The 11,726-nt window shown below is 25.9% G+C and overlaps 2 protein-coding genes across 3 annotated transcripts in view; both read left to right on the plus strand.

Annotated features, from left to right (window-relative positions):
* The window catches only part of LOC117168812 (ras-related protein Rab-40B), an 8,999-nt gene extending 1,567 nt beyond the window's left edge, over positions 1-7,432 (plus strand). The window contains exons 3-4 of one of the 2 annotated variants that reach the window (XM_033354648.1): positions 2,860-3,082; positions 5,989-7,432. In XM_033354648.1, the coding sequence (XP_033210539.1) occupies positions 2,860-3,082; positions 5,989-6,296 (531 nt within the window). In that variant the 3' untranslated portion in view covers positions 6,297-7,432. The remainder of the gene's footprint in view (positions 1-2,859; positions 3,083-5,988) is intronic. The other variant, XM_033354649.1, reaches the window with a different exon arrangement.
* Positions 7,433-7,489: 57 nt separating this feature from the next.
* Positions 7,490-11,241, plus strand: LOC117168813. The gene is made up of 3 exons (XM_033354650.1): positions 7,490-7,897; positions 10,137-10,471; positions 10,534-11,241. Exons 1-3 carry the CDS (start codon positions 7,558-7,560, stop codon positions 10,717-10,719), a joined length of 861 nt encoding a protein of 286 aa, XP_033210541.1. The 5' UTR covers positions 7,490-7,557; the 3' UTR covers positions 10,720-11,241.
* The last annotated feature ends 485 nt before the right edge of the window (positions 11,242-11,726 follow it).

Raw genomic sequence — 11,726 nt, forward strand, 5'->3', positions numbered from 1 at the left:
TACATAAACAAAATTGTTAAAATATTCTAAATATTAATCAAATTCTAATGATTTTTGTTTTTAAATACCAGTTTTTAGTGTTAAACACTAGCGTAACCTAAAATTGTTTTACAAAATTTGTAATGATTTCTGTTTAAAAATAATGTTTATAAAAATTGTGAATTGCCTTTAGAATAATCTAAAATTATCAAAAGAATCTAAATCTTGTACAATCTATAATTTTTTGTGTTTAAAACGACTTGTTTTTGGCGTGGAACCTTTAAAATCTTATGATTTAAAAAAAAACGTGATTTCCTGTGAAAAAAGTTAAAATAATCTGTAATTTTTCTCAGATTGCAAATATTGTTCTAACTACAATAAATTTTGTTATCAAATATTAACTTTTGTGGAAAACGCAAACATAATTTAAAATTGTTCAAAGTTGTCAACCTTCTTTAAAATCTAATATTTTTAATTAAAAATGCCAATTCGCGGTGAAAAATACGAAAATAATAAAAGCATATTGTAAACTTGTCAAAAGTTTTGCATCTTTTTTGAAATATGTGTTTTTTTAAATTAAAAATACTAATTTCCGAAGAAAACACTAAAATACTCAAAAATTGTTATAAAGATTCAAAATCTGGTTAAAATTATAATGATTTTTGTTTTAAAATACCTTTTTTGATGTATAACGCCAAAATAACAAAATTGTTCAAACATTTGAATGTTTATTGACCGTTTTTGTATGAAAACCACTAGCGTAATCCGAATTTGCTCAAAGATTCTAAATATCATTCAAATTATAATTATTTTTATTAAAAAAAAAAATTCTGTGAAAAACGTTTATATAACCAAAAACTATTCAAACTTTCATGATTTTTGTTTTTAAACACCAGTTGTTTAGTGTTAAACGCTAACGTAACCTAAAACTGTTAAAAAAAATATGTAATGATTTTTGTTTAAAAAGATCGATTTCATATGAAAAACGTTAATATTACCTCAAACTGTTCAATAAACAAATTATGAAAACTACGAGAACCCATCCCGCTCGAGCCGAACTAATTTATGTGTCCTTATTCGATCCGGAAGTTCATAATTTTTTGGGTTTAAAAATACTAGTTTTTGGCGTAGAACCAATAAACCTAATGATGATTGTTTAAAAAAATAACATTTTCCTGTGAAAAGAGTTAAAATAACCTGTGATTGTTTAAAAATTTCAAATATTGTTCCAACTATAATAATTTTTGTTATAAAATATTAATTTTTGTGGAGAACGCAAACATAATTTTAAATTGTTCAAAGTTGTCCACCTTTTTTAAAATCTAATATTTTTAAATAAAATTGCCAATTTCCGACAAAAAATACTCAAGAATTGTTAAAAGATTTTAAATCTTGTTCAAATGATAAAGATTTTGTTTTTAAATTAACAAATTTTATCGTGAAATGCTATAACGTTACCTAATATTGTTAAAACATTATTAACCTTTTAAATCTAATGTTTTTCAGTTTAAAAAATAATCAGTTTCCTGAGAAAAAAAAGTAATTTGATCTGAAACTGTTTAAAAATTTCAATTCGTGTTCAAAATATGTTAATTTTGGAATTAAAATAAAAAAAAATCGTGTAAAACGCTAATATAGTGTAAACTTGTCAAAAGTTGTGCACCTTTTTTGAAATTTGTGTTTTTTTTTTTAAATAAAAATATCAATTTCCGAAGAAAACACTAAAATACTCCAAAATTGTTAAAAGATTCAAAATCTTGTTAAAATGATAGTGAATTTTGTTTTAAAATACCTTTTTTTATGTATAACACCAAAATAACCTAAAATTGTTCAAACTTTTCAAATGTTTTCTTCTTTTAAAACATCAATTTTTTATGTAAAATTCTAAACAAGTAATATTTGTTATAATCTGAAATTATCTTTATAATAAAATTGTTTAAATTAAAAGTACAAATTTCTGACAAAAAACACTAACATAATAAAAAATTGTTAAAAAAATCTAAATATTTTTCAAATTATAATGATTTTTGTTTTAAATGACCAATTTTATTGTAAAAAGCCACAAACTTAACCTGCAATTCTTAAAAAGTATGAACTTTTTAAATCTAATCATTTTTGTTTTAAGAAACCTATTTCCTATGGAAAACGTTAATATAAACTGAAATTGTTAAAAATTACAGTTTTTATTAAAACTATAATGATTTTTATTTTAAAATGCAAATTTTTTCCGTAAAACGCTAACGTAACTTAAAATTGTTGAAAATTGTAAATCGTTTTATAAATTTTACTTTTTAATTTAAAACTTCCAATTTTCGGAGAAAACACTAATATGAACCAAAATTGTAAATAAATGTTTAAGTCTTCGTCAAATTATAATGGGCTCTGTTTTAAAATTGGTTATAAATACGTTAAAACGTACCCTAAAATTATCCAAACCTTATGACCTTTAATGTCTTACGATTTTTGTTTAAAAATGTAAATTGGAATTCTAATAATTTCTGATTAAAAAACTCATTTTCGGGGTAAAACGCTAATATAATCTAAAGTCATTAAAATGTGAAGAAACTAAAACAACCTAACATTTTTTAGAGTATTTATTCTTCTTTGAAATGTTATGATTTTATATTGAAATTCTACCTTTTTTAATACTAATTTCATGAAAAAAGCACTAGCATAATGTATGTACAATATTTACAATTTATTAGATAATTTGTAGGTTTAATTTTCAAATTTCAAATTGAAGGTTCAGATAAAACAACTACCAGTTACTAAAAACCAATCAGATGTTCAAGAACAATGATTACTAGATTGTTTAGATATATTGTTAAAAACACTTTTTTTTACATAGAATTATAATCAACATGGATTTATTTTTCTCAGCATGCACCAGGTGTGCCAAAGGTATTAGTAGGCAACCGTCTTCATTTGGCTTTCAAGAGACAAGTGTGGGAGAGAGATGCGGAAATTTATGCTGCTAAAAATCGTATGGCTTTCTTCGAAGTTTCGCCCCTCTGCGACTTCAATATCAGGGAGAGTTTTTCGGAATTGTCACGAATGGCACTCCACCGTAACGGCATGGAGAGATTATGGAGATCTAATAAAGGTAATTATCATGAATTTAGTTCAAGATATGCAAGAGTAAATTACTAAAATAAAAAAATAAAATTATATGTATTATAGAAAATGAATGAGGAAAAAAATATCTAATTTTGTTAACTATTTTCGCCCGAAAGCAATAAAATTCATCATTTCCTTGATTTTAATGTTTTTAAGGAACAATCTCGAAGTTTTCTTTTTTTTTTTTGGCTCTCTTTGGAGAATAGATCATCGCCTTTGGTGGACAAATTAAAGATCAAATTACTTTTGTTACTTTGCAGTTGTAAAATATTACACCTGACCCCAACTTGAATACTTTTAATAGGGGAAAATAAAAAATGAATGAACATATGACAGCCCAATATATATGGTACGTTCAAACAAATATTTGAATTTTTAGCAATTAAATATTACTTTTCAGATAAAGAATTCAGTTTCAGGTCAAGAAGTGAAGTATTATAGAAAATAATTGATTTCTAAATTCGAAGTTATGAGTTTTCAACCAAATAGTTGAATTTTCAAATAACAAAAGGATTCATTTTAAACCAGAGATGCATTTACAACCAAATGGTTAAACTTTCAACAAAAGTAATGATTTTTTTAACCAAATAGTTGAATTTTTAATATTCAAATACGAATTTTCAATCAAATAGTCGAATTTGCAAATAATAAGAAAAGAATTCCCCTTAGCTACAAGCGCTTAAATCTTTAACAAAATAGTCGAATCTTCTCGTCAAAAAGACGAATGTTTTAGAAGACAGTTTTAATTTTTTAACGAAGGTCTTTTCTACAAAAAAAAATCAATTTTCAATCCAAAAAAGATGAATTTTTAATCTAGAACTAGGAATTTTTAACTAAGTGGTTATATTTTTGAAAGAAAAAGATAAATGTTTAAGAAAATAGTTAAATTTTCACAAAACATCAACTAAACATTTGCATTTACAAAACAGGTAGTTGAACTTTCAAGTAAAATAGACGAACTTTCGAAAAAATAGTTGAATTTTAAACCTAAGAATACAAATTTTCAAACAATTGGTCGAATTTTCAATAAAAAAGCATTAACTTCAACCACAAACAATTGCATTTTCTACAAAATAGTCCAATCTTCATGCCAAAAAGACCAATTTTTTAGAAGAAAATTCAGAAGAAGACAAAACAATTCAATTTTCAATAAAATAATATTTTCATGTAAAATAAACGAATTCTCAATAGTAGTTAAATTTTGAACCAACAGTAGAGTTTTCATCCTACAAAGATGAATTTTCAATCTCAAAAGACGAATTTTACATTTAAAAAAATGACGAATATTCAACAAAAAAGTTAAATTTTCAACTGAACTAATGAATCTATAAAAACATGAGTTTTTTAAAAACAAGTTCAACTTTCAACCAAATTGTAGAAAAATTCTATTTTTCATTTTTTAAATAATTTTGAAAATAATTATTTTTATTTTAGGGCAATGAGTTTCAGTAAATCAATAGAAATTCACTTGGAACAGGAATTTTTTGACATGAAACGGGCACTTTTTTAAAAATGAAAACTGGAATTTAGAAAAAAGGAGTTTGAAAAATCTCTGTTCCAAGTCAAAATTCGTCGCAATTTAAAAGTTTCCTCTTCCAAACTTTAGAAAAAGAAAGTACTTCAAGTAGTTGAACTTTTTTTGGAAATTCAACTACTTGCGGTTAAAAGCTAAACTCTTGTTAAAAATTAATTTTTTTGTTGAAAGATTCATAGTTTTAATTTAAAATTGATCTCTTTTTACAAATGTAACTACTTTGTTGAAAATCCATTTTTCAACTAAAAATTTAACTATTCCAGTAGAAAATTGTACTATTTTTCTCTAAATCCGATTTTTTTGGTAAAAAATTTGATTTTTCACAGGGAGTTCTAATATTTGGTTGACAATTAATATTGTTTATTAAAAAATTAAACTATTATTCGAAAATTTATGTTATTTATGTTAACTTTAACCGTTCCACTTTGAATCTAAAATGAACCTTTTCTAGTTCAAAATTTTAAAATTTGGATGTAAGTTTATCTTTTTAATTTAAAAATCATTTATTTCGTTAAAAATTCACGTATTTTGTTTAGAAAAAAAATTCTTTTTTGTTAGAAAATTATGTTTTTCTTTGAAAGTTTATTTCATAAAAGACTAAACGTGTGTGTTGAAAATTAATTTTTTATTGAAGATTCATAATTTTAATTAAAAATTCATTTTTATTTAATTATTCAATTCTTAGTTGAAAAATGATCTTTTTTAGTTGAAAATTCGTTTTTTGTGGTTGAAAGTTGATTTTCTCAACTTAAAACTTAATTATTTAAGTTTTGATTGGCAATTGATATTTTTTAGTATCAATTTGTTTGTTGAAAATGTAACTATTTATTTGATGAATCATTGTTTTAGTTGAAAAAACATTTTTTGCTTAAAATTCAATTAATCCAGTTGAGGATTTGTCATTTTAGTTAAAAATTCATCAGTTAAGATAAACATTAATTACTATTTGGTTGAAAATTTGTCTCCTTTGATTAAAAGTGTAACTATTTCGTTAAAACTTATCTATTTTAGTGAAAAATTATGTTTTTTGGTAGCAAATTAATCTTTTATTTGGGATATAATCTTATTGTATAAATATTCATCTTTTTATTAAAAATGCAATTATTTCAGTTGAATATTGACCATTTTAGATGAAAATTAATCTGTTTTGTTAAAAATTCCACTATTTTGCAATTTTGTTCTATGTTGGGTTATAAGATGTTTAGAATGAACGTCATGATTTGAAATAAAAGATTGCGTTTTGCGACAAATATGAATATATTACTTTCAGTTACCCTGACCGCCACCCTGTGTTCGATCTTTGAAGTAAGTTAAGCCCTGCACTTTTTATTTAAACGTGATAATTTTTTGTTTTCTAGTTCTGAGCCTTCAAGAGCTTGCCTGTCGAGCCATCGTGGCCCGAACAACGGTCTATGGTATCGATCAACTACCTTTACCCTCATCGATCAAGTCTCATTTGAAGTCTTACGCGATGACGACCACCTCTCAGCCTCGATATAACGGAAACCGACCCATGTGTCCTCGTGCGAGTTTAAGTTCACATCACCGGAGACTCAGATTTGTTAAAACAAATTACAATGGTTTGTCGACTCCGGGTAGTTCGCCCGGAAGCATAACCGACTCGCGTACAAATTGCGTTGGACGCAACTCGTGCTCGATATCCTGAGGGTAAAATCAAACCGATCTTTCATACAAAACCAGGTGATCGAACCATTCTCTCTATGCAGCGTCGTTTTTCTTCAAACCTTACAGGAATATGACATACGCTAAGTTTTGCTTTTCATTAATAGAACACGCCACAAACGAATTTCTTGTGATCTGCACGATTTTTTGTGTATCTTTTTTGTTTACAGACAGTACTTATTTATGCAAATTTATCTTTATTAAATTAATCAAAGTTGATATCGAAAATTAAGGATATTTTCTGAATTGGCCAGTCTTTCTCTCTAACGATTGTGGAAACAATTTATCTTGTTGATTAAAATCAATGCAGTTTATTACAGTTTACAAAAAAAATGTCATGTTCTTGTAACGTCGTTTTTTCTCAACCTTAGGACAAAGATTTGTGGATCTTCATTGATTATCCATTACCAAAATTGTTATCTAATGATAAGTAAAGTGTTAACTACGTAGAGCGAGTTAATTTTTGACGAGTACTTTATCGCCTTTGGTGTAAAGTCTTCGTTATCGGTCCGAAATCAATTTACGCTATAAAAAAAAGAGTGCAATCTTTTACTCAACCGTCCTAATTCCGTTAAAAATAAAAGTTCGAACACAGCAGCTTATCTCCGATTTTTTCGGAGGCTCATAGTCAAATCGCTTAGAATGCTTAGGTTGCAAAATTCAGACATGTGAATACGAAGATGATTTGTTTGTTTTTTATTTATTTGTTTTTTTTTCTCTCTTTCTAGAAGACGTTGATTTTAGTGACACTGGCGAACGTTCAAGTTTCGTAGAAGCTTTTAATATCGATGTTTGATCTTTGGACGTAAGACGAAACCTATTTTTGTATATCTTGTAAAAAGTAACTTAATTATTTTACTGCCAATTACGATTCAGCCTTCTCTCAGTGTGCTAGATCGGAGAGCTCTCGGAGAAAGTAATTGCTTTCTGTAGACAGTAGTAACTTGATTTTTTTCAAAAGGAAAACCGTGCACACGTTACATAACAAATCTTACATTACAGATTTAAGAGCAAAAGATCTGTATAATAACATCAAAATATACTTGTAATATTTATTTACAATAATAATAATAATACATAATTCAAATAATAATAATAATTGCCAGATTTCGAAAAAGCAAAGTTCTCGTATTTATTTAATCCGCCGTTCTTTTATTTCCAAGACAAAAGATAACTTCACGTCACTTTGGCCGTTTTTCGGTCGTTGATTTTTGTAGCTTATATTTTTATATAATATTATCAGAATGTCTTTCATTGAAAGAGGATTTTCGAATGAGGGAGGTGAGAGAATGCCGCCTATGACGGCGGGTGAAGGAACTCCCAGAGATGTGCCACATCTAATGGACGAGGTTTCCAATTTAACGAGGTCGATAAACAGACTTTTGGAAGATTGCAGCATGGAATTGAAAGCTACGGTTTCTAGAAAACAGTGGAGAATTGTGGATTTTAAGTCAGGAAATCAAGCTTCATGGCAAACATCTGTTGTGGCTCGAACCTATTTTCCAGACAAAGATTTAGATGAAGCGTTTCAAACTTTACTCACTACCAACAAAATGTTTACTGAGCATCTGTCATATTTCTTAGGTGAGAAAGTTCTTTAAAAAATGCCTTCTGTAGTTTTATAATTAATCAGGTTCAATATCACATGATACAATGCAATTTAAAAAAATTCAATTATAAAATAATTCTGTTTACAATGTGTAATTCCACAATATTTTACTAGCAAAACTTACCATTTTAGGTCTTCATTTTTCAAGTAACATATTCGATTTAAACAATTTGAAAAATCAGTTTTCAGGCTGACTTAAAAAATTAGTTTAAGAACTGAAAATTATCAGCGTTTAAAATTGAAGTTTGTCAACAAAAAATGTTTGAAGTTGATCAACTGCAAATATAAATTAAATCATGGTTTTTTAAATTTTACTGTAGTTTGAGTATTAAAAATTAAACAATTTATAGATTTGAACATAACGAATTTTTCTAATTCGAAAGTATTCGTAGTTAAACAAAAATTTAAGCGTCCGATTGAAACTTTACTAACTATTTAAAATTTTTAATAATTTCAAATTAATAAATACATAATTGAAAGCTTTTATTAAATTTAAATGATTATTTATTATCATTATTATTCGATTTTTGTTTATCTAAAATATTCCATTTTCATCCCGCTCAATTTTAAAAGTTTTAATTAATAAAAATAATACTATAGATAATATGCAAATCAAATATTCAAAACTGTTTTAAACAGAAAACTTTGAATTGTTAAAATTTCAGTGAGCTAAATGATACCCCTGAACGTTTCAATTTGAATTGTTCTATGTATACAACTTCTTTTTATTTATCATTGAAATTGTTTCATTTTTATGTAGAAACAATATTTGAACAATAAGCCATTTAAGAAAAATTGGAGTAAGTTTAATAGATATTTAGAAGTTTTGAACGGAATCAAACTTAATTTATAACTTGAAAATATTTCAACAAAATTTTAAACAAAATATAGGTATTTGAAGATTTCTTGGTAAAATTTTGAACGTTTTTAAAGGTTTTAAAAGGTTTATAGTAATAAAGAAAAATTCTCAAGATTCCTGGGCAAATTTTTTGTGATTTTTTATAAGAAAAAATTTAATTTAATAGAATATTTAAAGTGGTTTCAAAATAAATATTTATGAATAAAGAAAGTTTTAAGAATTATATATTTAGAAAAAATGGAGTAAGTTTAATACATATTTAGAAGTTTTGAAAAGATTCAAACTTAATTTACACTTGAAAAGATGTCCACACAATTTTTAACGAAATGTAGATTTTTGAAGATTTTTAAATGAAATTTCGAAGGTTTCTTAATAAAATTTAATAAAATTAATAAAATTTTGGTTTCAAAACAATGATAAAAATTTCGTAAGATTCCTGAGAATTTTTTTAATGATTTTATGTTTAAAATATTAATTTTAATAGAATATTAAAAAAGATTCCAAAAAGAAGTTTTTTATGAATAATTAACAATTTTAAAATTATATATTTAGAAAAAATTACAGTTTTTTAAAGAGATATTTCGAAGTTTTAGAAGATTAAGAAATGACTAAAAACTTAAAGATTTAAAATTTTTTTAAACAAAACATAGGTATCGAACAAAAAAATTTAGAAGTTTTTTAAACATTTGAAAAGGTTTAAAAATATATATTTTTTTAAGCTTACTAGGAAAATTAAAAATTATTTTTTATCTTAAAAAATTATGTTTAAAGGGATTACAAAAGTTTTTCAAAATTAAAAAAAAATCATTATTCCATGTAAAACAAAATTTAGATTTTTGAAGATTTTGAAACTGTTTATGGAAGGTTTTAAGATAATAAAGAAAATCTTAAGATACCTTTAAAAGTTTAAAGTGATTTATTTATTTTTTTAATTTTAAGCGAACAATTAAAAAATTTGAAAACAAATTTTGATATAGGGGTGACTAAGGGTATATTTATAAAAATTTAACCATTTTTTTTTGTACGAATAGGGATAACTGGAAAAGATACTATTTCTATGGAAATTTCGAAATGAGTAGACAGATTTTTTGGCACATGTAGACACTCCCATCGGGAGTGTCTAAATCGTACTTTTTAAAACATTTTTTTTTACAAATTACCATTTTTTTTAATTGGCTCAAATGATTCGATGAATTTCAATATTTTAGATACAAAAAGTATCATCCAAGGCTATTTAATTATACAATATCTAGCAATCAGAAAATAACTGACATTTTTTCACCTTTCCCTATTTCGCACAACTTTTCAAAAACTTTTTTTTTTTTGATATGCCAAAACTGTTTTAACTTCGACAGCACTTTTAAAGGGTGAAGCCTTGCCACAGATAAAAGAAACGTTAACAATGTCCAATCAAAGTTCAAGTTTGCAAGCTAATGAGCCAAAATCAAATAGAGTTATGGATGAACTCGATCTGTCCTTCTTGGATGATCAAAACCTGCTAAGTACAAGAAGAAGTACAAAAAATCGCCAAGATTCTGTATCCGACGTGCATCGCTCATTCACGGATTTAATGAAAGCGAAAATAAACTTCGACACAAAGTTCTTAGGTTTTAATGCTATATTCAATGGAACAAACTGTTCATCAATGGATTCCACCAAATGTCTCTGTCAAATCTGCTCCAATGTCTTGGTAAATTAAAGAAAAATCGATCAAATAAAAATCCGATATTTAAAAAAACATATTTTATCCAGGGAACTGTAACTGAGGAGAAAATCATAAGTAATTTAACAGCCGGGCCAAGAAGAAGCAAGAGAATCAACAAAACGAAACGTTTAACTCAAAGACGAATTGGAAGGAAAGGAAAAAAATCGAACTTTTTAAATAAAATTGATGACCGTCATTTAATTACAAACAAAGGCCCAGAGTCGTTCGCTTAGCTAATTTTTTTTATTTACATTTCTACCTAAATTTAAAGCCTTGAATCTTTTGAGAGAATACTGGAGATTGGAATAAAAACGAATTTATTTTTCACGAAATCTTTTAATAAATGTTATTTCAGTTACTCAAATGTACATAAATTCGGCCAATTAGGCCTTTTCAGCATTTGTAAAGAACCACATATCGACATTTATGCAATATAAAATCCTTTTCGTCCGTTTTGTTATTGCTATAGGTTGTTTTATAAGCACTATTTGACAAATGGTCTAAATAATTATAAATCTATTATTAAATGCCACTTATCAAACCTTATAGTTCGTTCCTTTTTAATCTTTAAATTAAAGAATCACAGACACGAGTATAACGTAGACACTTAACTTTTACATGCACTAGTTTCAGTTAAATTAATAACTAAGAAAGCAATATTTGAAAGATTAGAATCAGGATGGATAAAAAATGTAATTCAAATCTAATCAAATTAATTTAAATTTATTCAGGCTCGATAATCAAAATCTAATAAAAAAGAGAAAAACTAAAAAATTAAAGTACAAAAATGTTTAGATATCGCCAAAAATAAATAAAAGTAAATAAATAAAAATAGCTTTCGTTCCATCCTAATAAAAATACTTTCTACTTGTACATTTTTAATGTAATAATACGACGATGCACTTATTAAGCACGCTAGTTTCTTTTATATTACTATACATGCACCCACAATTAAAAGAAATGATGCATTTTTCCAGAGTCGCGAGCAATTGGTAAAGTTCAGAACCAAAGTCTATTATCAAATAAAAAGAATATATCAATCCGGAAACCAATTACCAAAATAAAAATCCACGCATTTGGTAAATAATACAAAAAAAAGAGTTATTTCTAGTCTCTTATTCTTGTCTTCTTCGATACATACCTAGGTCTATCCACTTTTTTATCGGCACGAAAGCAAGAAACAAATTCTTTGTTATACCTGTTAAACAGGCTCAAATTATTTTGTACCTAATTATAAACT

This window comes from Belonocnema kinseyi, chromosome 3, assembly GCF_010883055.1.
Source record: "Belonocnema kinseyi isolate 2016_QV_RU_SX_M_011 chromosome 3, B_treatae_v1, whole genome shotgun sequence".
In the NCBI taxonomy this organism is placed as follows: Eukaryota; Metazoa; Arthropoda; class Insecta; order Hymenoptera; family Cynipidae; genus Belonocnema; species Belonocnema kinseyi.